This window comes from Sarcophilus harrisii, chromosome 1 (genome assembly GCF_902635505.1).
Source record: "Sarcophilus harrisii chromosome 1, mSarHar1.11, whole genome shotgun sequence".
Lineage (NCBI taxonomy): Eukaryota > Metazoa > Chordata > Mammalia > Dasyuromorphia > Dasyuridae > Sarcophilus > Sarcophilus harrisii.
Genome location: NC_045426.1, coordinates 239023793 through 239051347, shown reverse-complemented (window position 1 = coordinate 239051347; position 27555 = coordinate 239023793). Strand labels below are relative to the sequence as shown.

The 27555-nt window shown below is 34.5% G+C and overlaps 1 protein-coding gene across 3 annotated transcripts in view; it reads right to left on the bottom strand.

Annotated features, from left to right (window-relative positions):
- Positions 1–27555, bottom strand: part of TNFAIP8 (TNF alpha induced protein 8) — a 124627-nt gene that overhangs the window by 31537 nt on the left and 65535 nt on the right. The window contains exon 1 of one of the 3 annotated variants that reach the window (XM_012544042.3): positions 16111–16517. The exons of 1 other annotated variant lie outside the window; for it this stretch is intronic. In XM_012544042.3, coding sequence (XP_012399496.1) covers positions 16111–16141 — 31 coding nt within the window. In that variant the 5' untranslated portion in view covers positions 16142–16517. Of the gene's footprint in view, positions 1–1418; positions 2022–16110; positions 16518–27555 lie in introns of those variants that run through there. One more of the 3 variants, XM_012544041.3, reaches the window with a different exon arrangement.

Below are 27555 nucleotides of genomic sequence, written 5' to 3'. Positions count from 1 at the left end.
AGTTTTGCCCATTCTATGCTTCATTATAAAAATGCCTAAGGACAGTGGAATATTGCAGTGGAGGAAAACAATAAAATTTTTTTTCTTTTTACTTGTGTGTATTTGACCTTATTAAAAATGATCACTTGATAATTACAGAAGAAACATTACAGACTTTGCCCCTGCATTTGTATAATGAAAGGGTTAAAAAATTAGCATTTGGCATTACTGCTTGCTAATTTGTGTTTTCAATATAGTCTTATGTAAAAGGGAGTGCTCTTATATAAAAGGAAGGCAAATCAAGAGAAATAAAACAAATGAGGCAAATTAATTCCCTTTCCTCATCAGTTCTCAAGGTGGTACTGAAGGACTCAAAAAGATTTCCTATGTAGAAGTAGCAATTACATTAAAAACATACCAGACAGAGCCCACTATCATGTGCAAACCTTTATGGGCCATAGGCTATAGCCATAATCTCTTAGTACACCAGAGCCAGAATTATCATGTTTCAAATATAACTTCTGTAGTTTTAAGTTTGATTGCTATCAGTGATTTGGGGTCAAGTGAAATAAATAACATAAATAATTAACATTTACATAGTGCTGTAAGGCTTGCAAAATTATTTTACTCATGTTATCTCCTTTCATCTTTTAAAAATATTGCTAGGAAGAGAGTAATGCACATGCTAGTATATCATTTTACAGAAGGGGAAACAACATTGGAAGGGTTTAATAATTTGCCTATAATCGTACAATTAATGTTAAAGTCAAGATTCAAACCTGAGCCCCTTCTGAATATAGATCTTTCCTCCTTTATCCTGCATATACTCTTAAAACTGATAGCTAGCCCCAAACAGGAAGTTACAACATCTAGAAAATTATATTATTTCATTATCCATTGTGTCAAAAGTAGAGCCGATATATAATAGGTAAAAGTATCATTACCAGTTTTGAATTAATTTCTGCAAATCTGGTATTATTTCTTTGACAACTGACTCAGTCAATGCTCAACATATTTATAGGGAAATCCAATTTTATAGCACAATAAGAGAATTATTAGAAATTTAAGGTAACAGAGCCCATTAAACCTCCTTTTACTATTTTCATTGTAGTTATAGGAAAACCATCAAGAATATCCATCTTTGGATATTTGTCAACAAATTAAATCAATGGGAGAATTGGCAAACTTATCTAATCATCTAAAAAACATTCTCTGTTATTTTATGATTTTCAAGCTTCCATAATGCTTCAGATACAATCTTATAAATACTACTCACTTTAAGCTTATAAAAAATCTGTTCTTTCACCTTAAAAATATATCTTGTTTCAACTAGTAAAATATGTGCCTGCCTATTATCCTGTTCCCTTATATATAAATCACCATTTTCCTTCCATGTTTTCACATTTCTATCTTTAGACCTTCCTTCCCCTTTTCCTTACCTTTTGCATTAAGTTCGTGTGTTTTCCCTTCAATGCTCTGCATCATTCCAAAATATGAGCCCCTTAGCTCTGGCTTCCTTTTACTCTTGTATTCTCAAGTCTCTTTCACTTTGTTCGTTGAAACCTACCAAGAAGCCACTCCCTCTACTTCCTTTTCCCACTCTTGTCTCTGAATCTTTCAATCTATTTTAAAAGTACAGGAGTTCTTTTCCCTTCCTTGTTTAAAAAGGCATTATTTATCCTTGAATTTATCCTTTCTTAAAAGTTTTCTACAGAACATTTCTACTCATCTTCTTCCATGAAAGGTCTTAATCCAACATTCAAATGGTTGTTTTGATGTAACATATTTCACAACAGAATTACTCAATAGTAGTTTGAAAACTTAAAGGCAGAACTTGTCTTTACATTTCTTATATAATTAGCATTTCATCAGTGGTCTCATATTTTATTAGGATTAAATATTAAAAGGTTAGCTCCTTGGAGGAGAAATATCTTTTCTGATTTTTAGTAGTCTGTAAGACTGACTTTTTAATTAAAAGAACAGAATTCTGTGAATGCATGTGATTATAACACATTTTAAATTTATGTAGCACCTTTTATGTGAAGAACTCAGAGCAGTACTTGTCAACCCCCCCCCCCCCCCCATTACCTCATGAGTTCTCACAAGGGATAAGTCATCATTCCACTTTAAACTGGTGTGACAGCTATTTACCACTTCATGAGAAATTCAAGATTACCCAAGGTTGCTTAGCTCAATGATATATTCAAGGGCCTAATTAGGAGAACATCATAAATATAAATCAGAAAGACTGATTCAGAGATAATACAAGTAGGGAGAAAAGGCCAAGGAGGAGGAAACATGTTATAAAAGAAAGAGTATCAGATTTGGAGTTATACAAATCCTGGTTCTGCTATTTATGATCTCTGTGATCTTGGACAATCTACTTATCCTCTCAAGGTCTCAGTTTCCTCATATATAAAATGAGAGGCTTGCAAAAAATGATCTCTAAGGTCAAGTGCAACTCTAAATCTAAAAACAAAGTAATGTTTGCACAGTAATAATGTAGTCCTGACTTTGCCATTATCCATCTGTGCTACTTTGGGCAAGTTGAAGAATCATACCTTTAAAACTGCAAATTCTAAGGACCTTTAAGAAGGGAGTTCTTTTTATTTTCCACATGAGTATACAGAAGACCCAAGAGGTGAATTCAAAAAAATAAGGAATTAAGATAAATTGATTTATACTGTAAGACATGGCAAAGACAAGAATGAAGTTCAATTTTCTGGCCAAACCAGTATTTTCCCCCTGGACTTGACTTAAGTTTCTTCATCTGTGAAATGAGGAAGAGTGACTTCTTTCTTCATCAAGTGTCTAAGGTCCCATCAAGCCCTAAAATTCAGAGTTCCAGATTATAAACTCCAGACCAAATTTAGAAGTATTGGCTTCCCAAGACAAAGACACAATATTATCATCAGTCAATCATAGAATAAAAAAAAAAAAAAAATTGAGGATATGGGAAGTAAAGGGGGTGAAAAGAATGGGATAACCCATATCATATATGTATAGAGTATATATAGAATATAATACACATACTGTACAAAAATGAATTATATTAATTTCCAAACTACAGTGGGATAAGAGCAACATTATGGATAGAATGTTGGGTTTGGAGTGAGGAAGAGTTGGGGTCAAATCCTTTCCCCATATTGACAATGTGACATTGGCTAAGTCACTTAATGCCTCTAAGCATGAGTTTACTCATCTATAAAGTGGGCATAATCTCACTAATTTGTTACAAGGCTCAAATGAGACAATGTAAAATAATCAAAAGTGCTTTGAAAACCTTAAAACACTATTTAAATGCTTTCTATTATTACTACCAAAAGACTAAATTCTCAGGAGTGATATAACCTTTCACAAAATAGAGACAGATTAAATTTCCTAAGGAAAACATACTTCTTCATGTGCATGTACACACACATGCAAGTATATATACGCATGCATATAAAGATATGTTATTTTTCAACAATGCTTAATCTTTGTTGGCTGACTTTGAATTAATCTTAAAAATGGCTGCTTCAAAAAATGAAGATTTCATTTTCAATTGATTAATCAATAAGCACTGGAGATGCATCCAGCTTGCAAAGACAATAGTAGATTTCCTGAATATATACATACACACAGCTCTACTCTATTTTCAAAAAAGCTTTTAATTAACCCTCTTAGATTCTTTAACTATCAGGTTATCTTCATATATACAGGTGTATTTCTCCCCTTTTTCAGTGTCCAATTCCTAAGAATAATTTTTTACACCAATGATCTCTTAACTTCTAAACCCTGAGGCCTAAACCTCAATTCCTCAACTTCTCTACAATTTTAAATACTGGTGAATACTTCTTTTCTGAACATCCTTCTCTTCCTTAACCTTCTACAACCCTTACTCTTATCTGTATGGTTGTTTTGTTTTTTTTTTTTTTTTTTTTTGTTCTCAGTAAATTTTGCTGGACTTTTGTAGGGCTTCTATCCTAGAACCTATTCTCTCTACACTCACTGATCTCATAATTTTCCAGGTTTCAAGTATCATCTCTATAAAGATGACACCAAATCTGTTTATCTCACCATAATTCTCTCCTGAACTCCAATCACAGATCATCAATTGGATATCACTGGATATTACTCCTGAGATGTGTCATAGTCATTTCATATTTAAATACTAAGGATAACTCATTATCTTCTTCTATAACCCCATCCTTTTCTAAGTTTCAACATCTGCTAAAGGTATCACCATCCTCTCAGTCATCTAGGTTTGTAATCTCAGAGTAATTTATTATTAGTCTTCCTCCCCTTATATAATCATACTCAATCAATTTTCTAATTTTATCAAAGACCCATTTAACTCAAGATGAAAACAGGAGAGAAAGGGGAGACAGAACTAGAGGAAGATTAGATTAAGGGAAGGATGAGTCCTAAGCAAAACAAACTCTAAGAACGTGCAAAAATATTTACAACTCTTTTTGAGGAGACAATGAATGGAAATCTAAGGAAGTACGCATAAATTGAGGGGTATATGAATAGTTATGGTTTATCAATTGATAGAATATTGTTGGGTCAAACTCTTAACAGCAAAATGACCAACAAGGTTTCCAGAGGACTACCTCCTAAGAGGTGAAGGAATCAGAAAGAAGGATGAGATCATTTGGAGGGGGGAAGAGGAAGTAGTGGTAGAACAAAGTAGAATTTTTTTAAATTGACTATACATATTTGTAAACATTAGACTGAATCTAAACATACTGGCGCTTTCTAAGGTCTACCTTTTCCCTAATTACTAATTCCATGTTGTTTCTGGAATCTGAGCTCTGGCCACCAAGTTGGGCTTTCCTCCATCTCATTTTAACCAACCCCTGCAGGCTTATTACCCAATGGCTCACCAAACTGGCCTATTTGCTGCTGTTCACAGTATGCCATCTCCATTTCCTTGCCTTGCCTTTGCAAGGATTGTTGCAGGAACCTAGAAAGCAACCCCTTCTTCACCCCCTCTCTTAAGAATACCTAGAATCCTTCATACTCTCAGCGGTATCCTCCTGTATGAAGGTTTTCCTCTTCCAGGTTCTAGGACCTCCCCCATCCCCTTAAAATTACTTTGTATTTACTTTTTGGATATTTCATATGTATTTATATATGTCCCGGGTTTCTCTTCCTGATAGAATATCGTGCAACCTTGAGGGTAGAAACTGTTTCACTTATATCTTTGTATCCCAGTGCCAAGCATGGTGTCTGGCAGGTGGGAAGCGCTTAGTATTTGCTGATTAGTGATCATTCTTCTCTGAATTCTTAGAGCATTTTCTGTTTCTACTTAACACAGAGTTTCTGTTCTTAACTGTTTCTTAACACAGAGGACTCAGTGCCACTTTACAGATACATACTATCACTTCAACTAAGCTCAAATTCCTTAAAGGCAGAGACCTATCACAAACCTGTATGCTAAGTAGACACATGATGAATATTTGCTAATGATGACAGTAGCCAAGAAAGATAAGGGAAGAGTGGTAAAGAAAAAAAGTCTGAATATAAGCTATTATAAGCTTTTAAATATAATATAAGCTATTAATGACAACAGCAGCATGAAGAAAGTTGCTAGGAAGTGTTCCTAGTTCCTGCTTTGATCACATGGAGGTCAGAATAATTAACAGGAGCCATGGCATCACGTTTTTAAAAATGTGGCCAGGATATAGACATGTTAAACTGGGAAAGCACTTTTAAGGATTTTCTCTCCTTACCCTTCTCTATCCTATTCTCCTGTGAAAATTTCATAATCTCTGTTGATTTTCAAGAGGTCCTAATTTTAATTGTACAATATTTCAGAGTCCAATTCTTTTTGTACAGCAAAATAACGGTTTGGACATGTATACTTATTTTGTATTTAATTTATACTTTAATATATTTAATATGTATTGATCGTCCTGCCATCTAGGGGAGGGGGTGGGGGGGAAAGAGGGGAAAAATTGGAACAAAAGGTTGGCAATTGTCAATGCTGTAAAATTATTCATGCATATAACTTGTAAATAAAAAGCTATTAAAAATTAAAAAAAAAAAAAAGAGGTCCTAATTTTGTCAAGGATGCTCAAGGGCCTTCCTGGGCCTAGAGTATGTATTGTGTGCAAGAAGTGCATCGTATTGCTCAGTAACTTCTTTGCTTTTCCATCTCCGTGAAAGAAAATAACATCATTCACAATTATTTTAAAAAACAAAATCCTGTCACTGCAAAGTCTAATATGTAGACAGCAAGCAGAAATGAAATTCACACATTGAAAAAAATTATAATTGCACAAATAAGAGCCACATCATTTGCTCACTGAAAATATGCTATTAAACATGAGATTTTTTTTTTTTGTCTTTCCCTGCAGACCACTGAAGCTAACCTCTAAGTACATCTATGTTCTTCTCTTTACTAATAAATTTGTGATACTTTAATGTTAAGAAGAAGTAATTGGGTCTTTTTTTGGAGACTAATGCTTCTCTAAGCCCCCCTTTTTTTGGTCCATCATAAAAGCATAGTAACCTGCTCTAAGGATATTGCATAACTGCCTTCTGAAAAGAAATGTATGGTCTAACAGTTGGGAAGGCTGAGGATATTCCTTGTCACTTATGAGTTTTCACTGGAGGAAAACTGCTGGGAATGTCTATAAAATCCTATGATATTTCATATTTCAATCATGGATTACCTATCCCACCTTTCCGTTTTCCCATGATCCACTTCCTTCATAAAGAGTATCTTTCCTTTCAAAATTATAGCCCTAATAATCAGTATAGCTTAAATAATATTCTATAAGCAGTAAAAACTTGATAATTCATTTCTTAAATATCTTCCTGTTTGAAGATGATTCCTCTCAAAATTGAGCTAAATTTGATTAAATAATCACTTTTTTCCTCTCCCCCCTCCCCACACACATTGGGGTTAAGTTACTTGTCCAGGTTTTGTTAAGTATCTAAGGCAGATTTTGAACTCGGGTCCTCCTGACTTCAGGGCTCCATCTAGCTGCCCCAAGGACCATTTTTTCCCCTACAATAATGCCTCATTTCCACATTCAACCTATTAGATTGGGAATGGTTGAAAGAAAACTATATTAGCCCTAGAAATTTCACTTAAAGTAAGCAAAGGCTCCACCTTTTTGACATAATACTTCTCTTACCAGATACTTACACCACTCTCACATTCCTTAATGAACTTTCCATCATTTCAATCTGTTATCCCTCCACCACTTTCTATTCTCTTAGGCTATCAATTCTTTAATGACTTGACTCCCTATTCTGACTGGACTTGATGGTTTTTTCTATGCCCAGGATTCTACCTCTCATCCTAAAAATCCTTGACATTACCACCCCTTCAATGTTCTAGCAACAAACATGTCAGAAAGGCTAGAACAATCTTCCCAAATGAATATATAAGTTGCTTCCCAAGAAGTTTTTTTATTACTTCAATTATTCTTTCCACTGCAACCAACTTAACTCTGAATCCTCAAGAAACTGATTGGTAGGTCTTCTTTCCTCTCTGGATGTTGCTCTTGGTCATTTTCAGTCATGCCCAATCTACCTGACCCCTTTTGTTGTTGTCTTGGCAAAGATACTGTTGTGGTCTGCCATTTCCTTCTCCAACTCATTTTATAGATGAATAAACTGAGGCAAATATGGTTCAATGACTTGCTCAAAATCACACAGCTAATAGGAGTCCAAAGCTGGATTTGAACTCAGATCTTCCTGACTCTAGCCCTGGTGTATATATTGTGTTACCTAGCTGCCCACCTCTTTAGATTTTATCCCTTTTACTAAAACAAGGAAAAAGTAAATTGTTCTACTATGGAAATAAGAGAGTTAAATAAAGAAATTTATTGAGATATAAAGTTGCCAGGTTACAAAAGATCACAGGGATCACAGATTTCAAGTTGGAAGGTCATTCAAAGATCATGAAGTTCATCCCATTCTACTCTTCCTTCCCCACTCAGGTCAGGTTCAGAGATGTCAAATAACTCACCCCAAATTCCACAGATACTAAGAAGCCAAGTTAGGATTTAAACACAGCTCTCATGAATGAAAATTCTGTGTTCTTTCCATTGTACTAACCTGACACTCTGATATAATTTTTTCCTGTCCTGGTCTAGTTCAAAGTCTAACTTCAATTCTTCTTCCTCCAAGTCAGTATTTCTTAACCCTTTGTATGGGGACTTTCAACACTATTACTTAACTGAAATTGCTCTCCTGAAAGTTACCAACATCTCAGCTACTAAGTCCTATTACTTTTTTTTAAGTATTCATCCAATTTTATCTCTCTGCAGCTTTTGATGGTTATCTTCCCACCCCCTTCCTAGATACTGTCTCTTCCTTTGGCTTACTACTGGCTTTTCTTCCTATATATGCACGCTTATTCCTTCTCAATCTCCTTTGCTGGATCACCATCCACCACTCCCTGAGCTTAATTAAATATGTCCCATGACTCTGTCTTCTTTGTGCTCTCTCTACTAAAGGTCTCCCAGAGATTCAATTATTTTTTTTTTTTTGGGGGGGGGGACTTCAGTCCCACACAATCAATCAACTGCTCAAAATCAATATGTTTAAAACAATTCATCATTATGTCTCTTGGACTCATCTATTCTCCACACTTCCTTTGTTGAAGGTATTTAGGTGTTCACATTTACCATAATTTGAGCCATTTTTGAATTTTTGCTCTTCCCTCATACCTTGATCTTGTTGATTCCAAATCTGTGCCCTTGTCCATACTCCTGTGGCTACTAGCACAGTTTATTTAGTCACTCATCATCTCTTTCTTAGACTACTCTTATAGTTTTCTAATTAGTCCTTCCCTCTCTTCTCTGATCCTTTCAATATCCAACTTCCTAAATAATTTTCTTCACCATTTGTCTATTAAAAAATTGGCATTATCTTTCTTTTGCCTTTAAGAGAAGATGTGTGTGTGTGTGTGTGTGTGTGTGTGTGTGTGTTCATGTATGTGTACCCCTTTTTCTTCTTTCTACAGTTGTCTATCTTTCATCTGTCTTATCAGGACCTCTACCAGTCAGAGGGCAGAGGATTTAACAATCCATGCTATTCTGATTTGTCAGCATCATGAATTTGCTAAATAAAAATTGCTATCAGTATTTTTACATTTTATACAATTTCCAATACAGATAAAGAAGGACCAACAAAGAAAGAACTGAATAGGTCATAGGAAATGGCAAGTTATGAAAGATCTTTATTATTATATGAAGGGTTTAAATGGGTTAAAATTTATTGCTATTTTTATTTTTATACCACCATTATTTCTGAACATCTTTTTCCCTTCTCTACCTAGCAAGTCATCTCAAGAGATTTTTAAATGGATTTTTCTATGCTTACTCTTTGTTTACATATTAGACTACAAAGCACTAGTCAATGATATCAGATAATGGCTTGACTTGAGTTTTATTTTTAAAAGCATCTGCTGCATGTCAAGCTTAATATATATGTATATATAGGATCCAAAGTTCAACAACAAAGTGTTAAGTATCTCATATAGGATATGCTCCTATATATAAAACCTTCTTCATACTCCACCTCCTTCTTTTGATTTTTGGGGGAGGGAGGGAGAGATAGAGGAGAAGAGAAAGTACAAATGCTTAGTAATGCACACTGAACAAAGTTCTGTTAAATCACATGAAGGACCCTAATGTTATTGTGGCTTAAATAATCAATAGAGAGGTTTTGTTTAGTGAACACTTAAGCAGAGCTATGATTCTCTTTATTATGGAAAAAGAAAATGGCTAAATCATTATCAGGGCAGTAGTAATATCAAGGGATTGTTTGCTTTTAATTTTCTATACAATATATTACAAGGTCCTTAATTTTTTTTTTTTTGGTGAGATCTACTTTTTACATATTTCTCTTAAAAATTGAATTCTCATAGAGGTGTAGAAAATGCTAATCTGAAAATGAATCACCTATCAGGGGATTGGGAGATGGTGGGAAACATGACAGACCAAAGCAGATTCTGCAATCCTTTAGTAAGCTGGGTATGTAAAGGGTTCCAGTCTTAAATATTTTCACTACCTGTGTGACCCTGAGCAAATCACTTACCCCTGTTTGCCTCAGTTTCTTCATCTGTCAAATGAACTGAAGAAGAAAATGGCAAAGTCCTCCAGTATCTTTGCCAAGAAAACCTCAAATGGTGTCATGAAGAGTAAGACACAATTGAAACGATGAAACACATAAAATCTGAGGGAAGGGGAAAAACTGGGAGAGAAAGAGGACAAGCTTCAAAGTAACTAGCTAATAACTGAAGGTTTTGAGGTTAGATTTAAGGCAATTGAAAAGTCCTTGATCCAATAAAAGCTACAATAAAGAGTTGGTGGATGGAAATCTAACTTCCTCTCCCTCCCAATTTTGAGAACCAGTAGGGAATACTAAAGGCACATGTACTCCCTCTTCTGGGGCAGATCTCGGATAGTCTGACTTAGTAGGTGAGTGGCAGGGAGTTGCCAGAACATATTAAGGTTAAATTCAATGTCATACAAGGAGATCACTCTATCCAGCATGTCAGATTGTTTCTCTAGATTAGGATATGACACTTAACAGAATAGTAAATTGTATATTCAGTATCTGAATAATCCAAAATTGAAAACACTAAGGTATTAGGAAAGTTGAACAGTGGAATAAAAAAAAAATCATACTGAAATATGATAGGTGATGCTTCAAAGTATCCTGGTTCCTACAATTTACAGGCACCTGACAGAATTTTGTCCTTATAAATCAGTTTCCAAGGGCTTCTTCAGTTCTCTATGCACTCAAGCTCTACTTCCATATAAAACCAAGCCCCATCATTTATCTTACAATCACTTCAGTCCCTCACACTTCCTGTGGGAGGGAGGTTTTAGTCTTTTCAAAGTCTATCTAGTTTTAGTTTTCAAGCTTATCATATTTGGGGTTGAAATAATTTACTCTCAAAAAAATTTGCCTGTGCCATTGTTAGATGACTCATCTTAAATATTATAAAATGAGTGGTATGATGAGAGAGTCACAGAAAAATTTTAACCTGCAATCTTGTTCTAATCTCTGATCTTTGACTCTTGGCTGCATGAGCCAGATTCTTCTCTGTACCTTAGAACTAATTAGGTTTGGAAGTCTCTGATTTCTCCATTGATAAGCTGTGACAAGATCCATTAGAAATCAGAGTGCCTTAAAAATTTTGCTTTAGCTACAATGAAAAGTCCAGTGCTTCACCTGGGAAAACACCATTGTAGTACTAGACCTGTGCTCCATTGCTTTGCCCCTTCTCCTTGGTTTGTCCAAATCCAAGTTGCATCTCCTCCAGGAAACTTTCAACTCCTATGTAGCCCCAGCTCCTCTCTTCCTTGAATTCCTATTTAGCCTATACTAAAGTGAATACTCATTAAAATTTTATTATATCATTTACTATTGTTTCATGTATGTTAAATGTCACCTCCAAAATTAGATGATTACTTGAGGATTATATTTTTTATTCTAAACACCTGATAGAAGTTAAATAAATATCTGCTGATTAATTAGTGATTGGAAAAACAGAAGATAAAAGAAGCAAGGAGAAAAATGTGAGAGCTAGTTTCTTACCACCTAATGTCTCGGCTCCAATTAAGTTGTCCTTCTTGCTAGGTGGCACATTTGCAACTATTTATGTTTAAACTAAAAGTATGCAATTTTTAAATAGAGATACACAGACAAACTCACTTCCTTTATCCAGTCTTTATTCATTCTCTGAATGGCTGCTCTTGTATCCTCTCTACCCAATTCTTTCCCACTTCAACTCCTTTGATGAAACATTTTCTGACAAGGAAAGGAGAATTAAACCAGCCTCAGAATGAAAAGTGTGCTTTTTCCTTAATAGAATGTATGTATTATTATCTATACCTCAGCTTCATAATTATATGGGTTATGATCCCATATAGAATGTTTAACTTAAATTGTGATTTATTATCAATAAATGTTTGGTTTGTATACATATGTACCTGGGGACATGTAAAAATTTCTTGGGTGAAAAGGAATCATCAGTAGAAAAAGTTTAAGAAACCCTAATCTATACTGTAATTAGTTATATGCTTGTAGGGCAAACCAAATTACAGAGGGAACCTGAGAACTGAACCTACTTTGTGTATACTTTGTCTATGTATGATTTTGGATAAATCACCTCATAGGTTCACAGAATGCTAGAAAGGAAATTAAGAGGTCACCTAGTTAATTCTATAATTTTACAAATGAAGGAACTGAATGAAGCCCAGGGAAGTTGGGTGACTAGACCAAGATCTTATATGTGGCAAATAGTACAGCTGGGATTTGAACTCAGGTCATTTAGCTCAAAATTCAGTGTTCCTTTTCCACTTTATCCTCTGAAGAGACATCATTTCCTATGTAAAAATGAGAAAGCTGGTCCAGGAAAAAAAAAAAAGAATTCTTAACTTGAAAACTTGTTTTAAAAATATTTTAATAGTTCTCTTTTAAAAGAATTTATTTCTTTTGTAATCATATAAATTTCATTAAAAAAAAATTCCTCTTTAAAGTGACTGTAGGCTTCTCTAGACTGCCAAAGAGGTTTGTAACATAAAGAAAAGATTAAGAACCCCTGTCTTAGAGACTTTTAATTCTAAATCTTGAACTCAGAATTAGAACAAGCACCAGTTGGCAATCAATAAGCATTTATTAAATTTCTATTAAGAATCGGGATATAAATCCTGAGGACATAAAGAACGAAAAAGGACTATCCCTGTCTCAAGGAGTTTATAATAATTTGATGGGGGAGACACGGAAAACAAATATATATATCAACAAAGTGTATACAGGATACACTGGAGATAATCAACAGGAAAGCATTAAGGGAAGTGCACATATCACCTACATAATTATAGCAACATGCATATAGATGGACTATAGTATAGTGTAAATAAATCAGTGTAAAAAATATCCTTGTTGATAACTCAAAAAGGATAGTTGAAAAAAGACAAACCCTATATAGTATGTGATTAGTTAAGTGACTTAGACTCACCCTACTTTGTAAATACCTATTTTTCTTTATGTAACTTATAACTTTATAATGAGCCTAATACAAGTCTCATTCAGAAGAAAACATCAAGTGGAAGAGGAAGCTACTCCCAATTATCTTGAATCTGTTTTCCTGTAGCCTTAAGTGTTCAACAAGGGCAAAAGCCTTAGGGCTTTTACTGCTATTAACTTTTCCCCTAATCCCAATTATTTCATGAGGAAAGGCATTTATTCTACAAGAGCAAATGTACAGCAGGAATGTAGTCAACAGCTGCACTCTTAGAATACTCTGAAACTAAAGTGTTGATTTGTTCTTTTCAATTGCCTTCATCCTTTCTTCTTACTGGACCCTCCATTTTTTGTGTTTAAGTCTAGACGGGTTAAAATTCATTCAGTCTTTAGGAACAATGTAAAGGTTGGATAGTTATTCCATGTTTAATCATCAAAGTGTTTGCCATTATTATTACTAATTTTGAAATGAGAGAGAAGGGTAAGGAAAGAAAGGAAGGGCAATGGTGTATTACAATGGCAAGAATTTTTTAGGTAAGGTGGCTGTTTCCAATAGTCATAAGATCTTTCCACGCATGCATGCACACAAAATAAGTTGACCTGAGATAAAATATAAAGCCTTTTTTTCCACCCTCCTTCAAACTTAACCCCCAAATAAGTCTCTGGTCACTCATTGACAATTTGGAATAACTTTAAAATCTCTCTTATTATAATAAATCAGACAGAAGAGATCCACAGTCATTTTCCTGCAAAATAGTGTCTACAGCTAGTCAGTGATAATCTCACACTAAATGGGGAAAGCTAACTATAAAGGAGGGGAAAGCCCAAGTTATTTGCATTTATGGAGAAGTTTGACAACTAGGTTGTTGACATAATCACACAGAGATGTGACTGGTGATAATCGAATATAAATTCCCAGATAATCAGATTTGTAACTTAGTGAAAACTCTGCCTTTATGAAAGGGCTAAGGTGAATTCTCTCACCCAGAACATCCTTCATTTGTGTGTGTGAGTGTGTATATATGTGTGTGTGTGTGTTTATATATGTGTATGTGTATACATGTGTGTATATATGTGTATACATAGTCACTATTGCTTAAATTTCTTGGCAGGAGCCAGAATAATTCCACCTAGTTGATAAAAGTATTTGATAAGACCCTTGAAAAATATCCCCTTTCCCAACTTGCATCAAACTAAAACCCTGGAACCTTCAAGTTTTTTTTTTTTTTTTAATTTCAGACATTTTTATAACAAGTATCCAAGCTATTTCTAGAGAACTTTGGGAATGTAAATTATTAAAGGTCTGATCAAAATGAAAAAGACTTTTCAGGGCTAAGGAGGTCCACTTAACAAGAATATTAGTAGCTTCCTGTGTTTTATTCGGGTACCTTTTCAAGCCTCAACTTGCAAACCACAGCCTATTCTAGCAAGGTGAAAAGTGAATGTTTTTAAAAGGAATGCATAATACTTGTTCCCCTCCTCCTCCATCATTCTGAAAAAAGCAAAAAGAATTAAGCCCCAAGTGTTTTTAGTGCTACCTATATTTTAATGCCCTCCCCCCCAAAGAGTATAACTTCTTGAGGGCAAAGATTATTTTAGTTTTTTTGTTTGTTTTTTTTTTGGATCTACAATGTCTAGTACAGGGCCTGACACACTGTAAACAAATAATAAATGTTTGTTGATTGATAGATTGATTGTAGTGATTTATGGCGTTTACACACACACACACACACACACACACACACAAGCTTGCTATTTTTCTCCTGAAAGCATTTCTATTTACTTTTCAATTAGCAGTAAAGAGAGAAAAAAAAATACAATCCAATCCATATTCTAGTTTCCCCTAAATAATTTTAGTACTCTCAACTATACATTCATCCCCCCATCACTACTAGGTTCAGTAAGAATTTTCAAATCCTTGCTCATAGCCATACATTTTGATTTAAAGCCAGCTCTGTATTCCTGACCAACAAGCGTTCTTTTTATTGCCTGTTCCCCTCAACTGGCATAATAAGGTAAACTCAGGTCCACAGTAATGACTTTATAAAACACATAACGTTTAGTGGGGGAAGGGAGTGAGGAATAGAAAGGGGAAAAAGAAAATCAAGTTTCTTAAAGGCTTTCTCTCTCTGGCTAACCTCTACCCAAATAGAGACTATTTGGTCCCTTCCCAGCCAAAGTAGATTGCCAACACCACTGTGATTTGCTTGAAATTTGCCAGTTTCCCTGGGGAGTGCTTTAAAAGAAAAGTTCCACAAGCCTGAAGAGTATTTAACTTTTTACCCTCTGATTTTTTCTCTACCCCCTACTCACAAGCAGCCTTTTGTATACAAAATTTCAGGAAATAAAGCACACAAACATCCCTCCAATCACAAATAAACTCCCAAACCAACACTAGTATATAATTGTGTTTTTGTTGGAGCATTTCCAGTCCTGTCACTCAATCAGGTTGGGAGCACATGAAACCCTCTGCTTTGGTAAAGTTGGAAGTCAGCACACTCCTCTCAGTGGAACATACATACAAAATCCCCCTCACATTTCTTTCTTCATCATTCCCCCCCCCCCCCCCCCAAAAAAAAAAAAACCCATAACCTACTAGGGGAGAGGAAGTTAGATGAATGCTTATGCCTAAAATAAAGATCTTTCACTTCTCTCTCTAAGAGTTTCCTCTTTAAGAAACACAACTTTCCTACTTCCAAAATCTCTTCTTAATAAGTTGCCATCCTTAGAGTTTTCTTCTGGTGGTAGAGGGGGATGAGAAGGGCCGAGAACCAGGTCTTTACTGTGCTGATGCCATTTCACAAACATGTTTCTAGTTCTTGGAATTAATACTTGAGCTATTTGGTTTCTAGAGAAATCTAAAGAGCAGTCCTTCCTCTAAAGTCTGTGCTTTAGAGTCTCTCCTCTCCCCTCCTCCTCTCTGTCTCAGGCTCCACTAAATGGCTGCAAATTAAAAAACGAACAAAAAATCCATCCTCTTTCCTACTATTCTGCCTGGAAAAGGGCAATTCGGAAAGAGAGAAAATATATACAGTTCATACAAAAACAGTCTTCTATCACCTTGTCCAACACTGATCCCCGTACACTTTCTACTTCATCCCCACCCTCCTAACAAGAAAAAGGAAAGGAAAAGAAAGAAACCCATACCTTCCTTTGATTCATCAGCTTCTGAGTTCATGGTGTCAGGATAACTTGCTGGAGACTAGATTATAGCTGACATGCACTCAGAAAAGCTGCAAGTCAATGTCTTAACATAAAAAGAAAAAACAAACGAAAGAAACCAAGGAACGAAAAATCTCCCTGTGGTGGAAGACTGGTAGTCGTGTAGAGATTTTAAGGGGAAAGTTCTGCAAATTTGACGAATCACATCTCAGCTATGTGAACAGGATTCCGCCCCTTCAAAACTGCATGCTAGCTAGCAACTGCTGGGGAAGTAGCACCTTTGCACACAGGCGCTGTGAGACTTGCATATCAGTAGTTAGAGTTCAGTCATTGGATTTCCCCCAGTCTTCAGTTCTTTCACAGGGTGGAGTTTTACTTGTTATAGCATGCTCTGTGGGCAAACGAGGGGCAAAATATGAGGCAGAACTTTAGAAAGGAGAGAAAGAGAGAAAGAGAGAAAGAGAGAGAGAGAGGGAGGGAGGGGAGGAAGGGAGAGTAAGAGAAAGAAAGAGGGAGGGAGAGGGGAAGAGGGGAAGAAGAAGGAGGAGGAAGAGTAAGAGGAAAGAAGTGAAGAAAGGAGGGAGAGAGAGACTGAGTCAGAGATAGACAGACTGAGACAAAGACAGAGGGAGAAAAAGGGAGGGAAAAGATAGGAAAAAGAGGAGACAAAAGCAACAAAAAAGAGGAGAAGCAAGAAATAACAGAAAAAGATGTAAAATCAATGCTTAGGATTATGGCATAATTAATCTGATTAAAAATAAGTTTCAGCACATGGTTATGCAAGGGTCAATGTTGAAAAATTATTCTTGCATCTGTTTTGAAAATAAAAATAAGTTTCAGAAAGCATGTGATGAGGAACCAATGAAAGAAAATGTTTTATTTTTCAACAAAATTAATTACTTGCCTTCAAATTACAGTGTTCTCTAAATTTTTGATTATACACTCCTATAAGTAAAAAATTTTGAGCATGCATCCATAATATATTTTTAAATTATAAATTTTATACACATAACTATTCACATAAAGTATGTACATTATATAACTTACAGGGAAAAAGAAACTTTAAAAAGGATGAGATTAAAAGATGAAATAATAGTTGATCCTCAAGTCAACAGGGGGAGTCTGGACTTTACTGAATAGAAGAGTGACATGCTTAGACCTGCACTTTATGAAAAGTGCTTGGATTATTGTGACAAGGATGCTTTGGAAAGGGGAAACACTTGAAGTAAGGAGGAGACCAATTAGGAAGTCATTGCCACATTCCAGGTGGGAGGTGATGAGAGTCTGAACTGGATTTTTGGCTTTGTGAGGAGAAACAAGGGAAGAGCAGTCAGATCTATTGTGCAGGAAAAATGCTAATACTTGACAACTGATTTAATGTGTGGGGTGAGGAAAAGTGAGGAGTTGACCTGCATGCTCTATGAGATAAATTAGGCAGGGTGGAGAAGAGTCAAGGGAAAGAATATATTGGAATGAGAGAGTAATTTTCACAGTGGCATTTGCATAGCAGCCTCTGTAGATCCCAAGATAGAGGTTAGATTGTTCTGAGAGTTCAATGATTAGCTCAAAGAGTTGAGAGTAATAATAGAATAAAGAATGATAATGGCAATAGGAATGTAAAAAGTTTAAGTGGGAAATATTAAGGAATAAGGGTATGTACAGTTGTATTGGAGACATCCTACATTTAGATATGAAAGAGAAGATGGAAGCAACCCATATTTCTATACTCTGGTTAGTGGGTCATGACATATCTTGGCTTTAAACAATGGCCTCTCCATTTTTCAGTCAAAGAAAATAAAATTAACTTATAATACAAAATAATAATGAATTAAAAATTACATCAAAGCAAAGTAGTTTGAATTTTAATTTCAAAATCAATATATACATAAATATATATGCATATATTTATATGATAGAGATGTAACCTCCTTTTTGTCCTTTCTATGTCACAATTTGAAACAAACAATTCATCATCTAAGTCAACTGATAACATTCACCATGTCACTCTCCTCTATCCAATAAACTCCAATGACTTCCCATTATTTTCAGGATATTTTCAGTCTTCTATTAGGCATTCAAAGCTCTTTATAATATGGCCCTTCTTACCTTTCTGGTCTTCTCAGACCTTATTCCTCCCACATGTTCTGTGATACAGTGACACTGGCTTCCTTATTGTTCCTTGTGTAAGACACTCTATCTTCCCATTCTGGATATGTTCACTGGCTGTCTCCCATGCTTGGAATTTTCTAACTTCTTCTAACCTCTCTGTCTTCCTTGAAGTCCCAACTAAAATCCTACTTTCTTTCTTTCTTCTTTTTTTAAATAGCTTTTTATTTTAAAAATACATGTATAGTTTTCAACATTCACCCTTGCAAAACTTTTTGCTCCAAATTTTTTTCTCCCTTAGATAGCAAGTAATTCAATTTATGTTAAATATGTTCAATTCTTCTATACATATTCCCACAACTATCATGCTGTACAAGAAAAATCAGATCAAAAAGGAAAAAAAATTCAGAGAGAAAACAAGAAGCAAGCAAATAACAACCAAAAAGGTGAAAATACTATGTTGTGATCCATATTTGGTCATTCTTTCTGGATGCAGATGGCTCTCTCCATCACAAGTCTATTGGAACTGGCCTGCATTATCTCATTGTTGAAAAAAGCCACACATCTATCAGAGCTAATCATTGCATAATATTGTTGTTGCTATATACAATGTTCTCTTGGTTCTACTCACTTCACTCAGCATCAGTTCATGTAAGTCTCTCCAGGCCTTTCTGAAATTAACCTGCTGGTCATTCCTTTTAGAGCAGTAATATACTATTACATCCATAACCATAACTTATTCAGCCATTTCCCAGCTGATAGGCATTCACTCAGTTTCCAGTTCCTTGATACTACAAAAAAGGGCTGCCACAAACATTTTTGTACATGTGGGAACTTTTCCCTTTTTTATGATCTCTTTAAGATAGAGGCCCAGTAGAGACACTGCTGGATCAAAGTGTATACAGTTTGTTTGATAGACCTTTGGGTATAGTTCCAAATTGTTCTCCAGAATGGTTAGATCAGTTCACAGTTCCACTAACAATGTACTAGTGTTCCAGTTTTCCCACATCCCCACATTTATTATATCTTTTTCTGTTATCTTAGTCATGGTATTTCAGAGTTGCCTCAATTTGCATTTTTCTAATCAATAGTGAAAATCCTACTTTTTATAACAAGGGTGGGGAATATCTGACCCATGAAATCATTTGTTAAAGCAACCATAGGCAATGATGACCTGAAAGCTAGGTACAACAATTTCCCACTGCTTCAGGTCTATTAGCTGATAATTTTGTATGGCACACAAATGATGTTATAGGTATCCAAATGGTCCTTAGCAGAAAAAAGGTTCCCCAATCCTGTTCTGTGAGAAGCCTTTCTTGATCCCCCTTAATACTAGTGCCATGCTTCAGGTGGTTATCTCCAATTTATTATGCATAGCTTTTTATGTATTGTCTCCCCCATTTACACTTGAGAGCAAGGTACACCTGACTCATAGTAGGTGCTTATCTATTAACTGAAAAACATTAAAGTCATTTTTTTCATATTAATACTATAGGAAAATATGGTATACATAACCTAGTCATAAGGGATAGTTATATGCAACATTTTTTTCTCTTTAAACACTTTAAAAATAGCATCTTTATCAATTATCTTTGTATAGGAGAAAGAAAAATGTACATTTTTTTTTTTTTTACACATCACATTTGTTACAGATTCACTAAGGTCCACTGGGAAAACCACATATTGCAAATGCCAACCTTTAAGTCATACTGGTTTTGTGAAAAAGTAAGAAATTTTTGGCACACCTGGAAAACATACAATACCTTAGATTGACTTTCCTAAATGATGGGATCATTTAAAAATATTAATGAGGAAGTTTATTCACCCTCTATTTAAATAAAAATAATTAAGAGAAAAAAAAAACTCATAGTAGCATGTTGTATTAGAAAAACCCACTGGATTCGGAGACAGAGCCCAGGTTCAAATTTAGGTTCTGCTTACTACCCTGTATAACTTTGTCTGATCACTTGGCCTTTCTCTCTATATATAACTTTTCTTATTTGTTAAAAAACAAAAGGACTCAGACCAAAGGACTCAATTTCCCTTCTAATTTTAAACCTATGCTCCCATGAGTTTAGTCCCTAGGTTTCCCAGTTCTTATCTTTCCAGCATCCTCCATGACTGTGGTAGGAAATTTTATTCATAATAAGTATATTAGTTGATTCATAACAAAAATTATGGGTAGAAGGCTCAAATTTATAAAAATATTATTGTGAGTGCAATTTCCAACAAATTCCACCATGCCTCCACATTTTTTTTCAAGGAGATCTGTGTGTGTTGTCTTCCCCCATTAGAATGTAAACTTCTTAAGACTATAGATTGTTACTTGAATGTATTAGTATCCCTAGCACTAAGTTTAGTGTCTGGAACATAATAAGCCCTTAAAAGGTTTTTCCATTCATGAAATAAAGAAATATTTGGGATTAAGAAGAACCCCCAAGCCCAGAATGAAAATTCCTAGGAAACCATGGACAAACCATTTAAGAGTAATGTGGTCATTTACTCTCCTTTTATATATAATTCCCAGAAAGGTTAAATGAGTTGGAGCCTCAATTTCCCATTTGAGGAAGGGAAATCATAATTTCTACCTATCATCTGTCTTGAGGAGATAATGAAAAATTACCAGTAGATAGAAAGTCTGTTGATAACTATCAGAAAGGGCTCTATATAAATCAAATTTTGAAAAATCATTATTCCTTTAATGGCTTTTTTGGGGAGGAAAGGGAACTATGTATTCCTTTACTCAATTCCATGCCAAAAATATGTTCAAAATCCCACAACATTAAAGTAATAAAATAGATTTGACAGGAAAGAAAGCAGCCAAAAAATTTAGAAAATTAGAAATACTGGAAATGCTATGTGATTGTTAAGTATTAATTGTGAAAGGAGAGAATAAGCATTATTAAAAACAAACAAAAAAAGCCCTCCTTAGTTTTAAAGAAAATTCTAGATTGAATGTTTACCTTAATTTATATTCAGTCTATGGTAATTATATGATATATTTCAATAATGAGGGCTACTGAGATTGAATAACAAGTAGGATATTATTTTAAACTCATCTATAAGTAGACCAAAGGCTGTTATAACAGTAAGGAATACATATGAAACCACTTCCTTTTGTTGAGTAATATTCAGTTTCTTTTTATTTCACTCAAATGGAAAAAATGATGAAAAGTGGAGGTGATGAAGGAGAGAGAGAAAGGGGGGGAGAGGAAGAGTAAAGGTGGATGTGTTAGTCAAAAAAGATGTCTAGAAAATGTTAATAATGCCTAATTTTAGCAAATTAACCTTGAAACAAAATCGACCACATCTTACCTTTAGGAATGTCATGGATAATAGCTATGTCTCTTTTGTAAACGTCCTCAACCAATAATTACCAAGTAGCCTACAAAAGATCCAGTAACCTCAGATTTACCCAGAAAGCCAGTGAGAGACACTGATGACATGACAAGACATGCCTTGGACTTACTATAGGCAGCAGACAAAAATGACTTTTCCTGGCCTTTTGCAATGAATCATTCAAACACCAGTTTCTCTTCCCCCAGACAGCACACCAAAGAGACAACACACAAAGGTGTTAATCGTTTTTATTAGGCATAAGCCTTGAATCCTTCTTACTAGAAGCATTATTCTATAAAGACATCTAGTCCTGATCAATAATTAAGATTACTGCACAAAACCTGTATAATGATTATACAAAATGTCATGGCTGAAATACCATCACACTTATGCTGTCTTGGAGAGAATTCACGTGAATTCTCTTCTGCTAAAAATAATCAATCATCACAAAACATCTCCTAATTGCCTCAATAGACATAGTATACTTCAGGGCTACAGGAAAGGAGTCAAAACAGATGTCATCTGTGTCATCTTCTAAAGCTTCTCTCTTGGATTTAGGTTCAAAGAGAGGTCATCAAACCTCCCTCAGTTTGTTCAAAAGAAACAATTACTGAATGGAGGGCAGTGCTATGTCAACCTCACAATTTAATTCAAGCTCCTTTTGTCAGCTTAGAGAAATGCAGGTAGTCATCTCCATCTGAGAAAAATAAAGAGAAAACCTATTTTATACTTAAATTGATTGAAATAGTTACCTTGGACAGGATTCCCCTTGATATATACCTCTTGGATCTGTTTCTATTCTTTTTACTCTAGTTTAAAACTTTGCTTAAACTACTGATTGGATTCCCTGTCTGCAGTCTTCAACCTCTCCAATAAATAAATTCTACACTATAGACAGTTTAATTTCCCTAATATAAAATTCTTTGAATGGCATTTTAATGCTGAATTATTTCTCCCCAAATAATTTTTCCATCATTATTTCTCACTCTACTTCTTACCATACACTATACGGATTAGTAGCTACTTGTATCAGAGCTTCTCATACAGGTATAGGTTGATTTGGACTAGCTTACCTCCTAGGTTCCATCTTACTCTGAAGTCATGTGATTCACTGATGCAGGTATTTATTCCACAGATGGAGATCAAGTTTTCCTCCTTGCTAAAAATCATGCTACTGGTCACTCCATGCACTGAGTTTTTTTGTATGTATGTCATGGCTCATATTACAATATTTCTAACTCCATCTCTGTCAATTGAAATCAAGGCCATTCTTCAAGAGCTAAATTAAATATGCTACCTCCTCTACAAAGTCTTCTCAGAACTTCTCAGAGTATTTTTTCCCTGAACTTCATTAGCTTTAACCAATCTCTTTTGTTAAAGCCATTACTTCAGGACTTCAGGAGCAGAGAAATACTCTGCTGTATGGACAGTTATATACTCTCAAACTCGGCCCCTGTTCCTCCCTATTTTGAGTAAAGGAGCTTGTGCTTAGAACTAAGAAACCAAGTAGTCAGGAAAAAAGAAAGTATAGGCCAAGTACAACTATCATCACCAGACAGCAAGTATCATCAGCAAGACAGATGGGAGTGTTGATCAGGAAAAGCAGATGGCTAAGGTCTAGCTATGAAAGCAGAGCCAAAAGAATAAGAATGATTTTAAGTGCCAATGCTATTATGGATGAAATCTGGATCCCCTGCTAAGGGAGGGGGTGCGACCTTGAGATATTTTCTCATTCCCTTCTTCTCTTCTCAGAAGAAAGTCAAATGTCTTATGGGTCATTTACTCACTTAAGATTTTCTATTTTCCTCTTGAAATAGCATTTGTTCTCTATATTTACTTTTTCTTTTAAACTGTTAAAGGTGATAAAACAGTTGATCAAACGAAATCCTAAAGTTTTTGTCATCTAACAATACAGAGGTATAGAGCTGGGAGTGTAGAGAAATTTTCCTTTATAGAAATAAGGGATCTTTTGTCTAATTGAATTTGGCTGGGAGTTTAGAATTATCATTGATAATCATTGTGGGGGGTGAAACAGAGAGTTAATGTTATAAACTTGCATATCTGCCAAAGAACTTGAAACAGTACTTCTTAGAAAAAAGCTGATAGTAGGAGGAGCTTATGTGATAGGGTGACCAGGTTGCTGTGTTATATTTTAAATAAAACCATTCTTCATTGAAGAGTTGAAGGGGAAGCCTGTAGTTGTTAGAAAAGTTCCATCCATGCAAAGGGAGTGGTTATCAAGCTCCTGGATATTATCAGCCAGGACCACTAAGTGATACGAGGCAGCTGTCCATGTTGCTTGCCAGTGCCACCCAGTGGATATAGAAGTTTATACAATTGCTGCTTGCGTAGTTTTTTCTCCTTTCCTTCACTGTAACTACTTGAAGATTATGCCTAATATTTCTCTCTCCTAAACATAGCATCTTGCATATAGTAGGTGCTTAAGAAATATTTGGTGACTATACCCAGATAGAATTAAATCTATTTTAAGATTTTAAAAGGTATAAGATACTATCAAGATAGTTTATAACCCAAATATCATTCAAATTGGTCACATATTAACTATCACTTTAACTTCAGGGAAAGTGAGGCAGGTAACCTTGCACAATCTTCCCTCACTCAAATTCAACTCACTTGCATGACATGGCAACACCTCCCTGATTCATGTCATGGTCTTCTTTCAATAAGAAGGACAAAACAATAATAGTTTACCTCTATTTCATTGACAAGACAGACAATTTCAAAGGAAATGTTAAAAATTGATGTATCATGAAGAGAAAACCAGAAGGATGATTAATTTATACAAAAGACAACATTATAAAGAAAAATAATTTTCAAAGGCTTTAGAACTCTGATCAATGCGATCACAAACTACCAGTCCAGAGTGGTAAAATGCACCTATTGTCACAGAGACTGTGAGCTTAAAAGTAGTCTTAAAAGTAATACAATTCGGGACAAGACAATGTGGAAATTTATTTTGCCAGATTATGCATATTTATGATACATATTTATTTTAATTTTGTTTGCCTTTTGTTAGGGAGCATTGTGAGGATCAGATTATAAATATTAAAATAAACACATTATTTTTAAAAAAGAGGTTTTTCTGACTTTTAACTCCAAGAATTACATTTGATCATCAACTATTCAGGTACCCTCTACCTAAGAGCAGTAACTATCAAAGTTGCTGATTATTGTGCAAAAATGGTTTTTCTTAGTTTAATAGAAACTGAGAAGTTGAATGCCTTACCCAGATAGTAAGAGTCCAAGATGGTATTTAAATCCAGATCTTTTTTACTCCAAGTCCTATTCATTAAATCATGCTGCCTCTCAGTTCCTAGTTAAGATTTTTCTAAGTAAACTTTAAATAAAAACATGCAATAGATTTGTAAATTACTTATATACATTTAATTTTTGACTTACAACTGAGTGAAAAATTATAAATGAAGTCACTTTCTCAAATGTTTCTTTTTCTGTTCTGTAGTAATATGGCCAAATCTGAAAATATAAGATTAGAAATAAGAAAAATGGGATGTTTGCAATTTTTAAATTTTTTTTCACTTTACTCAAACTTTTTTTAAAAAAAAATTATGAATAGGTGCTTTAAGTATTTGTCAAAATCTATTACATATTGATACTTTGATGATTCAATGATCTCATTGATGTGGGTACTCTTGCCATAACTATAGATGTTAACCTATCCACATCTTTACATTTTATTCAAGTCTCTTTTATGTCCTTTCCTAAATAAGAGGAATTATGAAAATAGTGAACATCTTTTTAAAAATACCTAGGTACTAGTGCAACATTGGCTGTCCATGTCTTATTCATGACCACACTAATGATTCACCTCCTCCTCTGATTATAATACTCTCTATAAGTTTTAGGCCACTTCTTACATTTGGTAATATTCTGGCACCCACTTTCCATTGCTCTTTATGTAACCTGTAATTGTGATTAAACTCAAATTATGGTATTCCATGATTCATTGACATAGAATGACTAGAGGACTACTCAAGTTAAAAAAAGGAACTTTTGTAGCAGAGTGCAAGTGTCTAAACCAGATTATTCTGAGATTGTTTACAGTTGAAACTGAAAGGAAGTGAAGGAATTAAACACATATAAAAAAGAACAAATTTGCCAGGAATTTAGTTTCATCATTGATAATACTGGAACACTATCTTTGGACTTAAATTACCCGAGTTTTAAAAATATATGCCAAATAAAGAATTAATGGCATTTTAGGAAGATAAAGTTGGGAAGAATAACTAGACTTGCCCAGTCTACTTTTTCTCTAAATAATGAAGTACCTTCTTGTCATTTATCTTATATTAAAAAAATTTTTTAACCATTTTCTTATCTGAATATGAGTACTATATCTCTTAAAAAAAAACTTGCCTTATAGGGTAATAAATTTTTATTTAAGTCAAATGTTGATTTTTAACTGTGTGAATCTTTGCTTCAAGTATGTTTCTTGTAAGAAAATACTATTCTACTTTTTAATCTAGCCTCCTACCACACAAACACCCACACCCCCCCCCACACACACACACATTATCAAGAAATTATACAATAAAACTATCCAGATTCATTAGAGTCAAAGGACAAAGTCACTGAAACTCTAAACTGAAAACACTCAAAATGCCATAGTCAAACTTCAGAGCTTCCAGATCAAAATAAAAATACTTTCATACAACTGGTCAGCCCAAGTCATCTGTAGTTGAAATGGTGACTAATTTTTTGTCCTTTGCTTTATCAAGCATATCCAACCTTAGGTTCTTATACTCTAAATTGATTTTAACCCTCCTTTTATGGGCTAATTTTTCCTTCCCCAATTCTGCTTTCTTTTACACTCTCATTTTCCCCTTTCCCTATTGCTGTTATTATCTCTTTTGAGTTTAATGTGTTTCTGTATTTGTCTTTGAGTGTGTCTGAGTGTATGGGAGCACAAAATAGAGAGAAATATTCTTTATCTAATGTACATAAAAATTAAGTCACAAGATGTCTATTCCTTCCTTACTATTCATATAATCTTCATATGCATACCATTTATGATTATGAGAAATAATAAATTCTCCCCTTTCTCATTTCTTTCCTCCCTTAAAACCAACAAAACCACACCTAGATCTATGCATGTCTTATTTCTTCTGTGATCTTTGGTAGGAATAAAGGAACAAGGAAGCAATTCATAATCTTTTAGGTCTTTTCTACTTGAGCAAATGTATGTACTTTTCTAGATTCTTCTTGACTCCCATGTTTGAATTTCAGAATTTCTATTCATTTAATCAAGAATGCTTGAAAGTTCTCTATCCTACTAAAAATCCATTTTTTCATTGTTGGGTTTTATTCAATTTTACTGGTAATAATCATTTATATTTGTTGTATCTTGGTTCTAAGTATAGGTGGTTCTAATATAAAATTTTATCACTCAAAATATGACATTCCAAGGTGTTTCTCTTCTTTATAGTTAATTTCTTCTTATGTGATCATGTCAGTGGTTCCTTGATACCTCTTTTTTCTAATTGTGTAAAAGTATTTTTTCTTTGATCTAAAAGCTCTGAATTTTGGTTATGGCATTTTGGGTGCTTTTTGTTTAGAGTTTCAGTTACTTTGCACCCTTTGGTTCTAACAGGCTAGTGTAGTTTTATTTTATAATTTCTTGAAATGTAGTGTCTAGGGTTGCTTTTTGTGTGAATGTGAGTGTGTGTGTGTGTGTGTGTGTGTGTGTGTGTATGTCTCATGATCTATGGAAAAGAAACTTCTTTTCTGAATCTGTAGTTATTGATTTTATAACTTCCCCTTTTCTTTTTTTTTCCCTGTCAACCATTTACTTTGTTTTTGGTATTTCTGACAATCTTATGGTGCCAAGAGTTTTACTTGCTCCATTATATTTTTAAGGGAGTTCCCTCCCCCCACTTGAAAAGGTGTCTAATTTCTATGCTAAACTAATTCTTCTAATTTCTCACTTCAGAAATCTCATTTCATTTC